This window comes from Vombatus ursinus, unplaced genomic scaffold (assembly GCF_900497805.2).
Source record: "Vombatus ursinus unplaced genomic scaffold, bare-nosed wombat genome assembly UNPS02014807.1, whole genome shotgun sequence".
Classification (NCBI taxonomy): domain Eukaryota; kingdom Metazoa; phylum Chordata; class Mammalia; order Diprotodontia; family Vombatidae; genus Vombatus; species Vombatus ursinus.
Genome location: NW_020954585.1, coordinates 17,681,543 through 17,702,554, shown reverse-complemented (window position 1 = coordinate 17,702,554; position 21,012 = coordinate 17,681,543). Strand labels below are relative to the sequence as shown.

Below are 21,012 nucleotides of genomic sequence, written 5' to 3'. Positions count from 1 at the left end.
CCCAGGACAGAGCCCTGTGGGACACCCACAGTTAGCAGGTATGACCTAGAAGACAAAGATCAAGCTAAGAACATTGAGAAGGAGAAATTAAATAGGTAGGAGGTAAGCCAGGAGAAAGTGGTGTCACTAAAACCTAAAGGGAAGAAGAGGATGATCATCATTGTCAAAGGCTACAAAGGGAGTGAAGGTCTCACTTAGAATGAAGGACAGGTTTTGGTGTTCCAAGGCAGAAGCAGAAGTGGAATGGCAACAGACCAATCTGAAAAGGGCATTTCAGAATTCATGAACATGGAAATGGTGTATTTGTGGGTGATGGCATGTCCAAGAGTATGACTATCTGAGTGTAACTGTGGTGGAGTGGAGGGGGTAGGGCATTGAAGCTAGGAAACTGGAAGGTCAGGGTGTTTGAGGGAATATCAGTATATATGTTAAAGTCTCTTAGTTTGAAGGCAAGAGTTGGGGAAGAGAGAAAGATAGTGAGCCAGGCACTTAACTCATTAAAGAAGGAAGGAGAGTATCCTGGAAGTTGATGGACAGAATTCACTGGAATCATGATTGGGTGAAATATATTGATTGAATGAAGCTCAAGGGAAGAGAGCTGAGTGTTGTTGGCGGTAGACCTTGGAAGGGGGACCTCAGAAGTGGAAACTGGGAGCAAGGAGTGAGTATTCCAACTCTCTACCATGATCTGTGGGTTGGGTTTTATGATCAAAAGTGCAATCAGTCCTGGAAAGGATATCCAGGAAAAATATGTCATCAGAAAGGAGCCAGGTCCTAGTTAAGTGCTAGAAGATGTAATATATAATTATAGGAAGGTTAATTTCTAGGTTACAGTTAGTCACATTTTCTGTATAAGATTTTATATTTTTTGTAACAGGTATTAATACTTCTTTGTTTGCCTGTCTTTTTTTTTTTTACCAGTTGCTGGATGTTCTGGAGCAATATTGTATGGCCACAGGACTAGATTACCGAAGACTTGATGGAAGTACCAAGTCAGAGGAAAGGGTTAAAATAGTGAAGGAATTCAACAGCACACAAGATGTTAACATTTGCCTTGTCTCTACAATGTAAGAGAATCAATTTTATAACTTAGTTTTTATCTAATCATTTTGTAATATTGTAGGTAAAACTTTCTAAATTAGCTGCACTAGATTAATATTATGTCCAGTGGCATTAATTTGTATAATTTCTTTTTGTGAATCCACATAGAGGAGAATGGACTGTAACATAGAGAATCTTTTAGTTTATAGTTTTAATGATAATAGTTTAAGATTTGCAAAGTACTTTCCTTAATCCTGTTAGGTTGGTAGTAGAAGTATTTTTGTGTTTGATTTGCAGATGGGGAAACTAAGGAACAGAGCTTAGTATCATGCAAACTGTTAGGTGTCAGAACTGAGACTTGAATTCAGATCTATTTTGACTACAAGTCCAACATTATTTCCACTGTGTTTTGCTGTAAATTCTATAAAATAAGCCTTACTTTTTTTTATGTAGCTTTCATTTATTTAATTTATTTTTGCTCTGGCTGTTTAAAAAGGCAGAGGCAAAGTTATTTTAGTCTATAGTTATTGTATCCTAGTAGTGTATTTGATCTGATTATTCCTTTCTTGAAATTTCCTCCAAAGTGTTATGTATTTTCATGCTCAGTAGTTTTATTGTTAATCTGTTCTAACTTGTCCAAGGTCACAGAACCAGTGTATGTCAGAAGTAGGACTTGAAACCAGGTCTTCTTGACTGTACAATATACCTCTATACCTTGCTGTATCTAAATGCCCCAGGCAACTCTCTAAGACTATAAATTGGAGAGAGAAAGTCCTTTCTTTGGAAGTTGCCCATATCAATGAAATCACAGGGCAGCCTCTCCAAATCTTTTTCCTATTCCCCCCCCCCCCCAAAAGAAAGAATTATACTTTACTTATCTTATTCTCTGTAAATTTTAGAAAGGTTTTTGGCCAAAAGCAACAAATTCTGACTTTAAAAAAAATTTACAATCAGGTTGTATATTTATATCAGGTTTTCCACACTTGTACTTTAATTATATATTTTTCTTTTTCTTTTTCTCCTGTTACTCTTCCTCCTCCTTCTCCAACTTCTCCCTCCTTCCTCCAGAATTAGAGCTCCAGAAATCAGTCAGTCAACAAGTATTCATTATACACCTACTCTGTGCCAGTCACTGAGCTGGGCACTGAAGATACAAATATAATGAATGAAACAATTTCTACTGTCAAGCTTACACTCTAATGGAAAGTGGCAGGGTGAGAGGGGTGTGTCTTATGATGATCAGATTAAATTCAAATTAAAATGGCATTTGCCAAAAAATTTTGTAACAAATTTAAAGCAGCTCACAGAATTAAAATATATATGCAACAGGAAAATTTAAATTATTAACAGGACACATTTGTGTTAAATGCAGCAGAAAAACAGATGTTGTCAGTTACCACGGGTACATTGATTACTGAAGTTGAACATTTGACTTAGCTCTGAGATTTCCTGGCAGTTTAGGCAAAAGGGAAATATGCTTTTTTTAGGGAAGAAAACAAGCATGTATTAAATGCCTATTTAATAATAATGTGCCAGGCACTATGCTAAACACTTTGCAAACGTTATCTCATTTGATCTTTACAACAACTCTGGAAGACTGGTGCTATTATTATTCCCATTTTGCTAATAAGGAAACTGAGACCAAACAGAGACTAAGTGACTTGCCCAGGCACACAACTCTTAAGAGTCTGAGGCCAGATTTGAACTCAGGTCTTCCTGGCTCCAGGTTCAGCTTTCTATCCACTGAGCCATATAACTCTTATCTGGGAAAAAGAAATATAGGTTTTATCTGAAGAGGTACTTTTTTTTTTTCTGACACAAAATTCTAAGAGGAAACTTTCTGCAAAAGGTTAGGACATAAGATTACATCTCAGTGATTATTTCTTTTCTGAACTTCCCAATTTCTGTCAAGGGCACCACTATTCTCCCATGCACCCAGGTTCTTAATTTCTGTGTCATCTTTGATGTTGGCCATAACGATTTACGTCTGCCTAAAAAAGTGCCCAAACTGGTACATGGACCAGCAGTGAAGGAAGTAGTTATGGTTTAGTGCGGTGGAACTTTGAGAAAGTGTTAGAGGTATTAGGTTACTGTCAGTGAAATCAGAATGTGTGAAGTTAGTATGTGATTAAGTCATGCTGCAAGACTGTGGTAGGCAGTGTGTTAATTCGTGTGATCTCGTTGGAAGCATTGAGTCATTGTGTGGGAGTAAGTTTAATCGCTGTGAGTTAATGTGGTGTCACAGAAAGAGTATTGCTCATTCTGGACCCTGAGCCAGTTGAGAGGTGCTACCTGCCTTTTGGATCTTTGAAGAATTAGACGAAGGGCAGTTGGGTTTGATGATGACTGGTATGTTATGTTGGTATGCTGTAGATATGGTCTGGGTCTCAAGTACTGATTTCCAGTGGAGATGAATGTTGGAGGGGGTGGGGGTCTATAATGGGAGGCCTGCAGATTCTGTATAAGTGATTGATCTAGTTGTTGTGTTTTATTGCTATTTAATCTGTTTTATTTCTTATGTCTCATTGATGTGTTTTGTTGATTTTCCGGTATCCATGTCCACTCTCTCATGGAACTCTTTCTTCTAACAAAGAAAAATGGCTAAGAGAAATGAGGTAACAGAATAGATAGCATTCTGCTCCTTCCTTCCCAGAGAAGCAATCTCTCTCCGTCTGTTTTCCCAGTTTGTTCATTTCATTTAATCTGAGTTCAGCTGCTTTTTTAGTGTTGTTTTTATTCATGTGATTGTAGTCTGGCATATTTTTCTCCTGGTTCTACTTTCTTAACTCTGCAACAATTTATTTCTTATCATTTTCTTCAGAATTCTTTATATTCATTGTTTCTTATGATATTATGTTTCATTACATTCATATATCACAGTTTGTTTACTCATTTCCCTAATCACTGGGCTCCCCCTCTTTATTCCTCCTTTCTTCCCTGCCACCAAAAAAAAAAATTGCTATGAATATTTTTGCACATGTCAGACTTTTCTTTCTGTCTTTTAGTTCCTTTGGATATATGCCCAACAGTGGGATATATAGGTCAAGGGATTTAAACTGTTTAGGGACTTTTTTGATTATTTCAAAGTTGTTGTCCTATAAGGCTGGGGACAGGGATAGGGCGGAGGGAAGAATAAGGCTTATATAACACATATAATATGCCAGGTACTGTGCTAAGTGCTTTTTAAAAATATCCATTTGATCATCCCAACAATGTTGAGAGATAGGCGCTATTATTAAGCCATTTTACAGTTGAGGAAATTGACACTAACAGGTTAAATGAATTTCCAGGGGTTACACAACTATTAAGTGTCTCGGGCCAGATTTGAACTGAGATCTTCCTGGCTCCAGGCTCAGTGTTCTATCTACTGTACTACCAGCTGGGCCAAATTTCGACTAATTCACAAAGAGGCCTATTCACCAAATGGGTGTTGCCTCACTCAAAGTGAGAACCTGAAAAGACCTTAGCTTAAAAAGGCCAAGGTCCCCCACTGCATCCTGGGCCATCTCTAGTCATTCTGATCTATATCTGGCCACTGGACCCAGACGACTCTGGAGGAGAAAGTGAGGCTGGTGACTTTGCACAGCCCTCCCTCACTCAAATCCAATTCAATTGCAAGTGATGTCATCATCTCCCTGATGTCATGGTCATCTTTGAGAACGAAGGACAAACCACACAATTAACAAATTGACTAAATGTGTAGTGTGCCCATAAAACAATACTCAGTAAACATTTATTAATCACCTACTGTATGCCAGGCACTGTACTAATTTCTGGAAATATAAATATAAAAAAGAAAGACTGTTCCTACCCTCAAGGAACTTACAGGGAAACATGTTGGAAGGCAACACATAAAGGAAGCCTGAAAAACTATAGGGGAGGTAACAGTTGGATGGGGGCAGGAGTTAGAAGAAATAGTGGAAAACTCAAATCCAGAATGAATGTAGCCAGAGAAGTCAAAGAAGTCCAGAATGAGTGCAGCAAGGGGAAGAATAAAGAGATGTCTGAGGAAATGTCTAACTTTCTACACCTCTCCTATCATCAACTATTTCCATCTTTTGTCATGTTTACCAATTTTCTGAGTTTTGTTTGAAAACCTTTTGTCATATCCTTTCACTGCTTATCTATTGGGGAATGATTCTTAGTTTTATAGAATATATTTTGTGTTAGACTCCCATAGATCTTGGGTATCAGACTTTTATCAGAGATGTTTGATGCAAATTTTTTTTTCTCCATTTGACAATTATACTTTTTATCCTAGCCTCAAGAGGTAGCATGGATTAATAAAAAGCTAACCTGGATGACCTAATTTCAACTTCTCTCTCTTGAAACATACTAGTTGTGTGACCCGGGGCAAACCACTTAACCTTTGTCAAAGTTTCCTTATCTGTAAAATGGAGATAATAATAGCACCTACCTCCCAGGGTTGTTGTGAGGATGCAGTGAGATAATATTTGTAAAGCACTTTATAAATCTTAAAGAACTTTATAAATGTTACCTATTATTATATTAACTATATAACCCTGGGCAAGTTCCTCAGCCTCTGGTTCCTAGGCATTTCTGAGATAAATAAGCTCCAGAGAATGTGCTGTTCTGCATTGGTAAAGGATGTTCCTAATCAGTAACATCTTACACAGATGATCACACAGGTATCCTAATTAAAAAAACAAAAACAAAAACAAAAACAAACAACCTCACTTTTTCCTCCAGAGCCATCTGGGTCCAGTGGCCAGATATAGATCAGAATGACTAGAGATGGCCCAAGATGCAGTGGGGGACTTTGGCCTTTTTAAGCTAACGTCTTGTCAGTATATTGATTTTGCCTGTAAAAAAAACCGGTTTCTAAAAATTATTTTAAGCAGTTGAAATTGTCTTAATATGTCTTTTATCATATTTACCCCTTGTTTGATTAAGAATCCCACCACATTCCCAATCCCACCTGCCTTTATTTTTCATTCTACCTTGCCCCATTCCATCCTCACCAATATAACACCATGTAACAAAGATAGTTAAAAAAAAAACCACATCCACACTTTGGTCATATCTGACAATGTATGCTTCAATCTAGTCCTCTAGATAGTCCTCTAATTTCCTACTGAGAAGTTGAAAGCATGTTTTATTTTCAGTCCTCTGAAATCATGATTATTGACTTAATAATGGTTCTTAAGGCTTTTAATTTTATTTTCCTTACTTTATTGTAGTCTGTGTATGAAATGTTTTCCTGGTTCTGCTTATTTTGCTTTGTTCAACTTTAATTCTTTTTTAAAAACATTTTAACTTTTTTTTTTTTTCAAAAAACAAGCATAGATTTTCTGTCCTCATTAAAAAAAAAAAGAGAGAGAAACACCTTCATAACAGATACAGATTGTTAAGTGAAACAAATTCCCATAATCAAAATGTGACTCATCTTGCTTCTTGAGTTCATCACCTCAGTGTCAGAATATGGAGTAACCTTAGTCTTCTGGAATTTTGTTTGGTCATTGTATTGGTCAGAGTTCTGAAGCCTTTCAAAGGTGTTTATCTTTACAGTGTTGAAATCGTACAACTCCTTCTTCTGGTTCTGCTTACTTCATTTTGCATCATTTCTTAGAAATTCTTCCCAAATTTCTCCCAAACCATCGCTTTTGTCATTTCTTATGATGCAAATATATTCCAATGCCATAATGTTCATCCATTCTCCAGATGATGAGCACTCTTTAGTTTCCACTGCAAAAAGACCTACTAAAAATTTTTTGTACATACAGGACCGTTTCCTTTTTTTTTTTTTTAAATCTCTTTGTGGTATAGGCCTACTGGTGGCATTGCTAGGTCTTTATGCATAATCTTTTTATGTAATCAAAATTGGCCATTTTATCTTCTGTGATATTTTCTTCTGCTTGTTTGGTCATGAACTTTTCCTGTATCTGTAGATCCAACAGGAAATTTCTCCCTTGCTCCTTGAAATTGTTTATGGTGTAACTTTACATCTAGGTCATGTATCCATTTAGAACTTACTTTGGTATATGGTATGAGATGTTGGTCTAAACCTCATTTCTCCCAGATGTCTTTTCACCTTTCCCAGCATTTTTTGTCCCTTAGTAGTTGGAGACTTCAGTTTTATTAAATACTGTGTTACTAAATTCATTTGCCTCTGTATCTTGTATACTTAATCTGTCCTGAACAACCTTTATTTTTAAACCAATTTTCTAAACCGTTTTGATGATTCCTGCTTTGTAGTATCATATGAGATCTAGTACTGCTAGGGACACTTCATTCTCACCTTTTTTTTTTTTGTTAGTAATGGGATTTGAACCCATACCTTCTCAGAACCACAACCCTATTCTGCTCTTTTTCTACCTATGTTTTTCTTGTTGTTTCTGTTGCTTTTTTTAAAAGATAAATTAATGATGTGGGGTTTGGGGAAGGCTTTTTTTTTCCTACTATAATTATTGAAATAATTATGTGTTTCTTGTTTGTTTTTTTTTTACGAGTAATTATTCTCTTTGTTTCCCTAATGTTGAACCATCCCTCTAGCTTTGGTATCAAGGCAACTTGGTCTTGGAGAGTGTTTTTTGTTATATTGCTATATTTTCTATACTTATCTTTTATTTAAAATTTTTTCAAAAATATTCATTAATGACACACTGGTCTGTAGTTCTTTTTGTCTACTTTATCTCTCCCTGATTTGGGTACTGGAACCCATATTTGTCTGCTTGACACAGTGTTTAGCCCCACAGAGTGGATATGCTAAACTAGAGTTGTAGAATGTGATTGTAGTTTGACTGTGGGAGTTCTAGGTCCCAATAACCATTTATAATGTGCTCTCTGATTTTCTTCCTTCTCCAGCTCCAAGCTGAAAATGATCATTTACTTTTTAAATTTTCTTGTAGTACTTGTTCTGGATCTGAGATTTACATTTTTATATTATTTACAATTGAAAATTTAATCTGTTTGAAAGATTCAGATGGTTTCAAAAGAACATTTCTTTGTACTCTTTATTATTTTACTAATAAATTTATTTATTTTTAGTTTTCAACATTTACTTCCACAAGATTTTGAGTTCCAAATTTTCACCCCATCTCGCCTCTCCCCCCACCCCAAGATGGCATGCATTCTGAATACCCCTTCCCCTAGTCTGCCTTCCCTTCTATCTCTCCCCCACTTCTCTTATCCCTTTCCCCTTCTATTTTCCTGTATGGCAGGATAGATTTCTGTACCCCATTTCCTGTATTTCTTATTTCCCAGTTGCATGTGAAAACATTTTTTTTTTAAAACATGTGTTTTTAAAACTTTGGGTTCCAAATTTTCTCCCTTCCTCCCTCCCCACCCACCCTCATTGAAAAGGCAAGCAACTCAATATAGGTTATACATGTGCAGTTATGCAGGACACTTCCATAGTAGACCTGCTGTGAAAGACTAACTCTATTTCCCTTAATGCTATCCCACCCTGCCCCCCCCCCCCCCAATTTATTCTATTCCTTCTTTTGACCCTGTCCCTCCTCAGAAGTATTTGCTTCTGGTTACAACCTTTCCCAATCTGCCCTCCTCTCTATCATCCCCCTACTCTCCTGTCCTCTACCCCCCTATTTTCCTGTAGGGTAAGACAGATTTCCATACCCAATTGAGTGTGTATGTTATTCCCTTCTTAAGTCAAATCCTATGAGAATAAGATTGACTCATTCCTTCTCACCTTCCCCTGTTTCCCCTCCACTGTAAGAGCCTTTTCTTTTCTGTTTTTGTTTTTTGTGAGATAATTTACCCCATTCTACCTCTCCTTTTCTCCTTCTCCTAGTGTAATCCTCTCTCATCCCTTAATTTCATTCTCCAGATATGAACCCTTCATCTTCAACTCACCTTGTGTCCTCTATCTATCTATCATCTATTTATATATATACATACATATAATTCTTTCCCTCCAACTAACCTAATACTGACAAAGGTCTCATGAGTTACAAATATCGTCTTTCCGTGCAGGAATGTAAACAGTTCAACCTTACTAAGTCTCTTATGATTTCTCTTTCCTGTTTACCTATTCATGTTCCACTTGAGTCTTGTATTTGAAAGTCAAATTTTCTATTCAGCTCTGGTCTTTTCATCAAGAATGCTTGAAAGTCCTCTATTTCATTGAATGACAATTTTTTCCCCTGAAGGATTATACTCAGTTTTGCTGGGTAGGTGATTCTTGATTGTAATCCTATCTCCTTTGCCCTCTGGAATACTATATTCCGTGCCCTGTCGTCCCTTAATGTAGAAGCAGCTAAATCTTGCATTATCCTGATTGTGTTTCCACAATATTTGAATTGTTTCTTTCTGGCTACTTGTAATATTTTCTCCTTGACCTGGGAACTCTGGAATTTGGCTACAGTACATTCCTAGGAGTTTTCCTTTGGGGATCTCTTTCAGGAGGAGATTGGTGGATTCTTTCAATTTCTGTTTTGCCCTCTGGTTCTAAAATACCAGGGCAGTTTTTGTGGGTAATTTCTTGAAAGATGATGTCTGGGCTCTTTTTTTGATCATGGCTTTCAGATAGTCCAATAATTTTTGAATTCTCTCTCCTGAATCTATTTTCCAGGTCAGATGTCTTTCTAATGAGATATTTCACATTGTTTTCTAATTTTTCATTTTTTTGGATTTGTTTTACAGTGTCTTGATTTCTCATAAAGTCACTAGCTTCCAATTGCTCTAATTTTTAAGGAAGTATTTTCTTCAGTAAGCTTTTGGACTTCCTTTTCCATTTGGCCAGTTTTGCTTTTTAGGACATTCTTCTCCTCATTGGCTTTTTGGACCTCTTTTGACATTTGGGTTAGGTCTTTTTTTTAAGGTGTTATTTTCTTCAGTATTTTTTTGGGTCTCCTTTAGCAAGCTGTTGACTTGTTTTTCAAGATTTTCTTGTAAAACTCTCATTTCTCTTCCCAATTTTTCCTCTACTTCTCTTGCTTCTCAAAATCCCTTTTGAGTTCTTCCAAGGCCTGGGATTGATTCATATTGTTCTTGGAGGCTTTGGATGTAGGAGCTTTGGCTTTGTTGTCTTCCTCTGGTTGTATGTTTTGATCTTCTTTGTCACCAAAGTAAGATAATATAGTCTGACTGTTTTTGCACTGCTTACTCATGATCCCGGCCAATTACTTGAGTTTTAAACTCTTTGTTAAGGTAAGAGTCTGCTTCCAATGTGGAGAATGTACTGTCCCAAACTTCGGGGATTTGTACAGCTGTTTTCAGAGCTACTTCTAGGGACCTGTACATTTTCAGTTCTTCCAAGGTGCTATGATAAGGGGTGAGGTGTTTCCTCTCCACCGCCACAACAAGCTCCACCACGCCAGCACTCCTCCTTGCCCCAGGACTGTCCCTCAGAACTGTGACCCAGATCCAAGCACGGGCAAAACTGCCTCAGCACTGGCAAAGAGATCTCTGCAATCCCTCTCTGATCAGCCACTCTATTCCCTCTCAGTCTGTGGGCCAGAAGCTCAGGAGGCAGCCACGGCCCGCGCTTAGTACTTGTGGCTGAAACCTAGCTTCTCTCTTTCACCGCAGTCACAGACTTTTCACACTGACCTTCCAAGTTGTCTTTGGCATTCATGGGTTGAGAAGTCTGGAAACCGCCACAGCTGCATGTGATTCAGTCCTCTGAGACCTGCTCCAGGGTCACTGCGGCCTGTGCGCCCACGCTGAACTGCGCTCCTCTCCCTACCGGGCGCGATATACCTTTCTGATCAACCATCCAGGCTGTCTTTGGCTGGAAATTTGTTTCACTCTGTCTTTTTGTGGGTTCTGCTGCTTTAGAATTTGCTTAGGCCATTTTTTATAGGTATTCGGAGGAGTTTGGGGGAGAGCTCAAGCAAGTCACTGCTTTTACTCTGCTATCTTGGCTCTGCCCCCTGTACTCTTTTTTTTAAAAAGCACTTTTGTTGATTGGACTTACAAAATGTGTTTTATTTGTTTAGTTTCATTATACTGACAATTTAAAAAAATATTGTTATAAAACATTTCAAAAATAGTACTTAAAGGTCTAAAAGACAACAGGGAGGAAGACAACTCACTTCACTTGGGACTCAACATTTTGAGTGATATTATATGCCAGTGGGAAAGAGTAATTCTAGAAATATGGTAAATATTCCTTTCTCCTCACAATTTGGTTAGTGTATAAAAAAATTCTGTTGCTTCTTGTTAATTTAATGTTAGTATAGTAATCAGTTTTTTGAAAGTAGAAGCCTAGCAAAGTTAATCCTTCAGCTGAAAACTTAATAAGTTGTATTTAAGTACTGTACTTTTATTTTTTTGAGGAAGTAGCATTCCTAAAGAACTTTCTAATTTCATCCTTCCCTTTTTTCTCCAAGGGCTGGTGGACTTGGCCTCAATTTTATTGGTGCCAATGTCGTTGTAATCTTTGATCCTACCTGGAATCCAGCCAATGATCTTCAAGCCATTGACAGGTATATGTTCTTGCTGTCATTTGAAGTGATTTATAAATACTGCTTGTCATGTAGAGTTCTTAAAAATTGTATTTGATCATGAAATTGAAAGGTTTAGATTGATACAAAGTAAACTTATGATTGGTTGAGGCAAGGGATGAAAAGATAGAGAAGGAAATCTTATTTAAGAATACTTAGGTCTTTTACAAATATCATTTATTACAAGTCATTCCCCAATTGATAAATGGTCAAAGGATACAAACAGTCAGTTTTCAGATGAAAAAAATTAAAGCTATCTATAGTTACATGAAAAAATGCTGTAAATCACTATCAATTAGAGAAATACAAATCAAAACAACTCAGAAGTACCACATCACACCTATCAAATTGGCTAACACAAAAAAAACCCCAAGAAAATGATGATGTTGGAGAAGGTGTGGGGAAATTGGAACCCTAATGCATTGTTGGTGGAGTTGTAAACTGATCCAACCATTCTGGAGAACAATTTGGAACTATGCTCCAAGGGCTATAAAACTGTGCATTCCCTTTGACCCAACAATACCACTTCTAGGTTGGGATCATACAAATGGGAAAAGGACCCACATGTACAACAATATTTATAGCAGCTCTTTTTGTGGTGGCCAAGAATTGGAAATTGAGGGGATGCTTGTCAGTTGGGGAATGGCTGAACAAGTTGTGGTATATGAATGTAATGGAATACTATTGCGCGATAAGAAATGATGAGCAGGTGGACTCAGAGAACACTGTACATAGTAACAGCCACATTGTGTGAACTAACTTTGATAGACTTATCTCTTCTTAGCAATGCAAGGATCTAAGACAACTCCAAAAAACTCATGATGGAAAATGTTATCCACATCCAGAGAAAGAACTATGGAGTCTGAATGCAGATGGAAGCATATTATTTGCTCTCTTTTTTTTTTTGTCTCTTCTTTCTCGTCATTTCTCCCATTGGTTCTAATTCTTCTTTACAACATGACTGATGTGAAAATAAGTTTAATATGAATGTATATGTAGAACCTATATTAGATTTCACTCTTTCTTGGGGTAGGGAGAGGGGAGGGATGGGAGAAAATTTGGAACTCAAAATCTTATGAAAGTCAATGTTGAAAACTAAAAATAAATAAATTTTTAGAATTAAGTGTTTTAAATACTACATACATTTTTAAACATCTATTTCTGTTCTTAAGAAAAGGTTCTAGGCTCTATCGCAGATCACTTAATCTCCCATAGCCATTATTTCATTATCTGTAGAATGAGGGAGTTGAATGAAATGATTTCTTACAGCATGAACATTTTATAATCTTTTAAATCTTACTGTGAAATATAGTTTTGGAGTTCATGCTGGCTTGAAGTGTACTGACCATTTTTCTAAAGTGTGGAACCATTCCAAGTATGATTGAATAGAATTCTAGGATTATTAAAATTATTAAAATTTGAGGCTTTTAAATACTTCTAAAACTTTATAAATATTTAAATACTTCTAAAACTATATAAAAATTATTGAAGAAAAATGTTACTAGCTTCATCAGACTTTGTATGGGAAGCTTCTTTTGTTTTTTTTTAATAGCATGCAATATATAGAGAATGGTATATTCAGATACTTTGGAGCTTTAAGGCAAATTGGATTGATTAAAAAATAGCATTTTTGGTTAGGAGTCATTTTATGAGGAGACTGGAGATAAGGACATAGCACTAAGCCTACCACTCACCTATCCTTATTCTTCTTAGTGTTTTCCTCAAGCCAATTTAACTAATTCCCGGCAATAGTTCTACTACTATCCGGGAAAGGGAGAGAAGAAAGTTAGGCATAAGAGATTTATTTTAATCAAGTAAATAAAAAAGTAGTAAAGGTATGGCAGAGATAGAGAAAAATAAGATAATGCCTTCTCAGGCCCTAGTCCCATTTTATAAACTGGGCAATCAGTATTTGAAGCAGAAGCTCCCACTTTTCACACCAAACCTTCCACAGCTAGTGTGTGTAACAACAACTGCAGCATGTTCAACTTGTTAATGTTAATGGGTTTGTAGTTGTAGAGCTCAATGGAGACCTAAGGGGAAAATGTAATTGTGTTTGACAGAAAAGGCACTTCTGGCTGCTCTACCATTCTGTAGCTCCTAAAGAAAATCAGGTTTATTGTTTAAGGAAAAAAATGCCCTGACTTCTAGGCATATACCCCAAGGAGATAGATATAGATCATTAACAAAAAAAAAAAAGGCTCCATATGTATAAAATTATTCATAGCAACTTTTTGTAGGTAGCAAAGACCTGGAAACAAAGTAGATGCCTTTTGATTGGGGAATGGCTAAAAACATTATGGTACATGAGTGTAATGTAATATTATTGTACCCTAAGAAATGACAGGTACGATGAACATAGAGAAAGAAGCATGAAAAAGACTTCTGTGACATAAAATGAAGTAAGCAGAGTCAGGAAAACAATATACACAATGACTACAAGGCTGCAAATGGAAAAATAATCACAAAGCAGTTAAAGCTTAAACATTGTAAAATTATAAAGAACACAATAGTTCTCCATAACTAACTCAACCCAGACCTGCCAAACAGCTGGCCATCGTCGTGCCATGTATACTCTTCATTCTCCATCCTCCTTTCTGCTTCTAGCTCTGTCAGCAGTACCGTTAATGCTACCATTCCTGGAAAGGACATGGCAATCAATTGTCATATACCTCTGCTCACTATACTTGTGAATTACCAGTCTAAAACACTACTCCCTGTTATGTATTATCTTCCCTTATTAGATTGTAAGCTCTTTGAGGGTAGGAACTTCTTTTTGTTTTTGTATTCCCAGTTCCCAGCTTAGTGCCTGGAACAAAGTAAAGACATAATAAATGACTTACTAGAAATAAACTTATTAATTATAATGACCAAGCCTGGGCCTTAAGAAGAGATTAGGCAAAAAAAGCATTTTCCTTCATTCTTTGCAGAGGAGGGGGAATCTGTGGGTGTAGAACATTGCCTATAATGTTGGACTCAGTTGATAATGGTTAATTTTTCTGAATGGTTTTTTATTTTCCCTTTTTTACTTGTTGTTTTAAGTGATGGCTTGTTGAGTAGTGGAAGGGCAGGGACACCTTCAGAAATGGTGATGACAAATTAAAAATAAATTAAGATTTTGAGTTGTTAGAATACCATAGAACTATGTATTACCTCCCAACACAAAGCTCTTTCAGTTAATTTGTTTTTGTTTTTTTTTTGTGTGTGTGTGTGTGTTTGTTTTTTACAGAGCGTATAGAATTGGGCAATGTCGGGATGTGAAAGTATTTAGGTTTATATCCTTAGGAACTGTGGAAGAGATCATGTATTTACGTCAGGTATATAAGCAGGTAAAATTTGAATTATCTTTTGTCTGATGATTTAGAAGAAACTGCCTTTTAGTAGGGGATATTTAGATAGGAATAGGAAACACATTTTTATTATTTTAGCCATGATATAAAATTTACACATAAAAGTACAGATTGAATTTGTAGTCAAATCTAGGAACTGTTTTCATAATGCATACACAGATTAACAAGTCAGGCTATCTCCTACCCTCTGTCTCCAAGTTTTAGATGTAAGTTTTAGAAGTTAGAAAGGGGAAAAAATAAGGGTGAATTATTGAAACCTTTTGTTTGCATGTACAGTTCCAGTTAGAAGCCAATTAAAAGGCCATTTCTTCATCATGTGGTTATCAGACTGGAAAATCATAAGATACCAGAACCACTTGTGCATGCTCTGAATTAGAGGACAGGGTCCCTTCATCCCACTTCATCAAGTACTTCCTGAAGCAGTACATCAAACACAAATGCTTCTAGGACTGATCTTGTACTGGCCAGTCTCCCATTACAAAGTTATACAATGTTAGAGTTGGAGAAAAAATGAAGTGGGAAAAAAAAATGCTTCATTTTCCACTCAGAGTTCATTAGTTTTGTCTTTGAAGATGTATGGCATTTTTGGTTATGAATCCTGTGGAATTGTTGTGGATCATCGTATTAATCAGAGCAGCTAAGCTTTTCACAGTTGATTGTCATTACATTGTTGCTGTTAACTGTATCCTGTGTTCTCCTGGGTCTGGTCACTTCACTTTGCATTAGCTCATATAAGTCTTCCCAGTTTCTTCTAGAATCATCTTCTTCACCATTTTTCACAGCACAATTGTACTCCATCACAATCCCATATCACAGTTTGTTCAACTATTTCCCAGTTGATGAGCATCTAATTTTCCAATTTTTTGCCACCACGAAAAGAGCTAGAACCAGATTTCTTGACTTACATTTTGTTCTTTCCTCAAAACAGTGTCGTTTCAAGTTCTTGTCAGAGTACATCTTTAGGGCATCAAATTCTACTTTGTTTCACTAAGAAATTTCTTAGCTTTTTGTACCTCTAAGGCTAACTTATACCTTATTCACCTTGGAGGAGCTGGTCATTATTATATAATTTTAATTTAATGTTTTTATTATATTACTATAATATAACATGTTAATTAATATAGTAATCATATATACTAAGTTATAGTATATATAACATGACAATTTTAATTTTAAAGATCAGTTGAGAACAAATAATAAAATCTTTAGTTCCATTACAGATACCTGTTTAAAAAAAAATGGTAGTTCTGAACTTAAATACTAAATAAAACATGCATCTTCATATTCAGAGTAGAACAGCAAAAGAATATATGTGAAACTGAAAATTTCTGTTACATAATAACTTTGATATTTCACTTTCAAAATTCTCCCACTTATCTGACTTTTTGTTCCCTGACATACATTTAAAAAAAAAAAACGACCTTCAATATCCCTCTTTTCTTTCTTTTTCATTTTTTCTTTTGGAAGGGAAAGGGGCAAGAGATCTTAATCCTAATCCTATTTCCCCCAAAATTGGAAAAAAAAATACAAGGGAAAAACAGAACTCTTTTAACAAATAGGCAGAGTCACAAAAACATTCTCACATTGGCCATTTCTGAAAATATATGGCTCATTCTGCTTCTTGAGTCCATCACCTCTTCATCAGGAGACGGGTAACATGATTCATCATCATTCCTTTAGAGTCATGGTTGGTGATTGATTAATCAGAGTTTCTTAAGTCTTTCAAAATTGTTTCTCTTTAAAATGTTGTTATAGCATAAATTGTTCTGCTGATTCTGGTCACTTTATGGTTGTTGATACAGATCTTCCCAGGTTTCTCTGAAACTATCCTTTTCATTATTTCTTATGGCCCAATTATGTTCTATTACATTAATATGCCATAGTTTGTTCAATCATTCCACAAGTTGATGAGCATCAACTTGGTTTCTTAGTTTCTATAGCTTTTTGCTGTAACAAAAAGAGCTGCTATAAACATTTTTGTATGTATGGGTTCCTTTCCTTTCACTTTGTTTTTTTTTGTTTGTTTGTTTGTTTTGTGAGGGAGGGGTGGAATAGGCCTAATAGTATTGCTGACTCGAAGATTATGCATGATTTGGACACATTTTGCACATAGTTCTAAATTGCTTTCCAAAATGACTGGAGCAATTCACATTTCCACCAATGATAGTATATTAGTCTGTGTGTTTTCCTGCAGCTTTCTAACAATTGTTGTTTTCTATTTTTCGTCATTTTTGCCATTCTTATAGGTATGATATAGATCCTTAGAGTTATCTTAATTTTCCTGTATCTACTAGTGATTTGGAGCATTTTAATGTTTTAGTCTAGTACTTGGATTTCTTTCTTCAGGAACTGTCTGTTCATATTATTTGACCAATTATCTATTGTGATATGGCTCTAATTCTTATATATTTGAATCACTTCCTTATATATCTTGGATATGATAACTTTATTACAGAAACTTGCTATGAATATTTTTCTACAGTTAATTGTTTCCATTATAATTTTAGCCTCACTGATTTTTGTTTGTGCAAAATCTTTTTTTCATTTTATTTAATTAGAACTTTCCATTTTGTCTGCTGATATCTTCTCTACCCCTTGTTTGGTCACGAACTCTTCACTTATCCTTAGTTCTGAAAGATATTTCTTTTCTTGTTCTTCTAATTTGTTTATGAATTGACCTTTTATATCTTAGGTTAAGTACCTATTTGGATTTCATCTTGGTTTATGATGTGAGATGTATAATTGTATTATGTAGGTCTTGCATAGATCTTGACAAGTTAGTTTCTAGATGTTTTATGCATTTTGTAGTCATTTTGAATGGAATGACTTAACCCCAATTGCCTCACCAAAATATGAAAAAAAAAAAAAGTTAACTATTAAGATGTTTAGAGGAGACCAGTGGGTATAATACTAAAGAATAATTCATGTTTCTAATGTTTATACTAATGTTTACTATCTTTTTTTAATCCTTGCCATTATGAACATTCTTCCCATTACCTAATTTCCTCTTCCTTTTTCTTGAGCCTTTTTATAGGCACATTTTGTATTGTCTAATGGCAGGAACAAATTATATACCTGAAAATTACTCCCTTTCCAATTACTATTTTACTTTTCTTGTCCATTTGGTTTCTAATATGATTATATTATTCTCAGCCTGGTTTTCAGTTTGGAAAATTTAGTCAAAATATGTCACAACATAAATTTTATAATTGAACTTTGCTGGTAGAATTTTGCCCTTGAAAATACAGAACTTGTTTTGGGCACAGGATTTCATTCTTGTATTCAGATACTTTTTAGTCTGGGATAGGAAAGTAGAAATGTCTAATGAAGCTACTGATAACAGATGGAGTAAAAAAGCACAGAGTACTTTAGTATTTCTAGAGTACACACTTGTAGTTTCTAGACTTTGGCTTACCTCAAAGAATTTAATAATTGAACTGTTAAGGATTAAGCTTGACTTTCCAAAGCAACTTATTGAGACTAAGTCTTTTTCAGATGGTGTGATTGATTATGTTAATACTGGCATCTTCTCCTACCAATTCCTTATGACCAATAAAATAAAACCATTTTACTGTTTATTTTCACAACCATGCTGAAGGACATTAAAAGACACCTGAAATCTGGGAGATTCATAGTATCAAAAAAGACTACAGTGTGCTTTGGTTAATTTTGTCTGTTATACTTGTTCGTGTAACATTTAGTGCACAGCTTTCAGCATATTAGAGATACTCAGTAAATTCCCTGACTGATTATTAATATGGTCCTCTTCTGTGTAAAGAAGAAGTTCCTTGGGTTTCCAAGGAACTATATTGAAGTTAGGGGCAGCTAGGTGGTGCAGTGGATAGAGCACTGGGCCTGGAGTCAGGAAGACTGATCTTCCTGAATTCAAATCTGGCCTTAGATACTTACTAGCTGTGTGCCCCTGGAAAGGTCATTTAACGCATTTGCCTCACTTTTTTCATCCATAAAATGAGCTGGAGAAGGAAAGGCAAACCACTCTATTGTCTTAGCCAAGAAAACCCTAAAAGGAATCATGAAGAGTCTGACACAACTGAAAAACAACTTAACAAAAATATTGAAGTTAAAAAGCTCCCCTTGTTTCAAATATACTTTATTTCCAAGGGAGAAATTGAGCATTGCTTTTAGTTCCCAGTACCATCGTGATCATTATTATTCCCTGTTGTAGTCATCATATCATCAATTCAAACTTATAATTTGGTGATAGATGAACTAATTCTGTCAATTTTTAGTAGTACCTATTATAGCATTACTCTAGAACAACTTAACAGGATAAAAATGCCTAGAAATTTCTTCTTTTCATGTAAAAAAAATTAGGGAAAATATTGACTTAATTTTGTAGGTAGTAGGTGGAAAACAGATAAAAAGTATAAAGCTATTTTTTATTTGGTCTTCAGTAAAACTAATCAGATGATCATTTCCCCAGAATGGCAACATCTTCCAGGGATATTAAAACAAAATTTCCTCCCTGTCTGCTCCACCTCAAACTGTGTATATACTGATAATGCCAGGAAATTCTGACATGTTGTTGGATCAAACATTTCTGAAATATCGTGTATTTTTCTGTTTTAGCAACTGCACTGTGTGGTGGTTGGGAGTGAAAATGCCAAGCGTTATTTTGAAGCAGTTCAAGGATCAAAAGAACATCAAGGAGAGCTTTTTGGGATCCACAACCTTTTCAAACTAAGATCTCAAGGGTCCTGTCTTACAAGGGATATCCTGGAGGTGTGAAATTTGTTTTGGCCTTTTCAATGAGGTTTTAAGCAATACTTTTTTTTTTTCCCCCATGTGTGTACTATGAAATATAAATGAATATATCTTCCTAGATCTTGAGGAAATTGCAATTTTTTTTGCAAAATATATCATAAGACTCTTAGAATTTACATTTTTAGAGAGCTGCAATCAGACTTTTGAAAATGAAGCTTTGTGCCTTTAAACAGCTTTTTTCATACACATTCATAAAGCTCCCCTACCCCTATCCACACACAGGCCTCAGCATGTGACTCTTTTCCCCCTCAAAGCCATTTCCACACGGACAAAGGGAGGTGTATTATTTTGGAAACAGCTGCTGAAATTTCAGGGAAAAAAATGTCCTCCACAAATAAACAAAAATATAAAATGTGTTTTGATTAAAAGTTACCAAATACTCCCTGAGATGCTGTCTCATGTGTCATGGAGATTTTTGTTTGCTGTTCCCAATAAAAATTCCACACCAGTTTTCAGACTCTTCCAGTTATGTTCATCTTCAGCATACAGATGTTTCTTGTTCTTTAAATGGAACATTTTTGTATCTTTCCAAAAAAGTCTTAAAATTTTTCATTGCACAAGAAATTTAAGTTCTTTGACTTAAGTATTCTATAATAGATGTTGGAAAAGACAAAATACTTTATAGAGTCATAGAATGTTTGTAGTTAGTTGGTTACATCCTTAGATAACCTCTGTTCTAATCCCCTTTCTTTATAAATGAGGCAGCTAAGACCCAGAAAGGTAGACTTGCCCAAAGTCACACAACTAGTGGTTGGCAAATCCTTCATATTATTCATCATCATAATTGGTCAAAATATTTATTTTTGCCTACTTTTTATTGGACACTGTGCTGGGTACTAACAATTTAAAAGTTTTTGCAATCATGAAACCTATAGTCTAATTGGAGAGATAGGACATGTACCTAATAGTAAATCACAGTAATGAGCATCATACTCCAAATGGTATAGAAAGTATGTAGGAGCAGAGTGATCAGGAAGGACCGGGTCAATATTTTTTAATCATTTTGTTTATTCTAAGCCTGTTTTAATATATTATGCTTTTATTGTATTTCTATCTCTCAGCAACCTTTGCTTCTTTGAGGTCCACTCAATAAAAATTTTACACCCAGTCTAAATTATGGTGGCTGTAGTATACTGACCCCCAAGTCATTCTCCCTCTTTTCACAGAGAATTCAGCACCTGGCTCACCATCTTCCTCTCTTGCCTTTATACTAGGATAATTCATTATTTACTTCGATGCTCTCTCAAACTCCCAAACTTTCCAATTCCTCTGCTTCTATGACCTATTCTTTCAGTTTACGCAAGACATAGATAGTGATGGTTACACATTAGTTCTTTACTATTACCTATAAGTTTTCTGCTTCCTTAACTAGAAAATCTGATATTCCCCTATCAGATTATAACCTTTTT

The 21,012-nt window shown here is 35.6% G+C and overlaps 1 protein-coding gene across 1 annotated transcript in view; it reads left to right on the top strand.

The window, feature by feature from the left end:
• Window positions 1-21,012, top strand: part of ERCC6L2 (ERCC excision repair 6 like 2) — a 136,648-nt gene that overhangs the window by 63,355 nt on the left and 52,281 nt on the right. Inside the window, exons 11-14 of the mRNA XM_027875047.1 lie at window positions 922-1,067; window positions 11,355-11,450; window positions 14,698-14,797; window positions 19,409-19,561. Of these exons, the coding sequence (XP_027730848.1) occupies window positions 922-1,067; window positions 11,355-11,450; window positions 14,698-14,797; window positions 19,409-19,561 (495 nt within the window). The remainder of the gene's footprint in view (window positions 1-921; window positions 1,068-11,354; window positions 11,451-14,697; window positions 14,798-19,408; window positions 19,562-21,012) is intronic.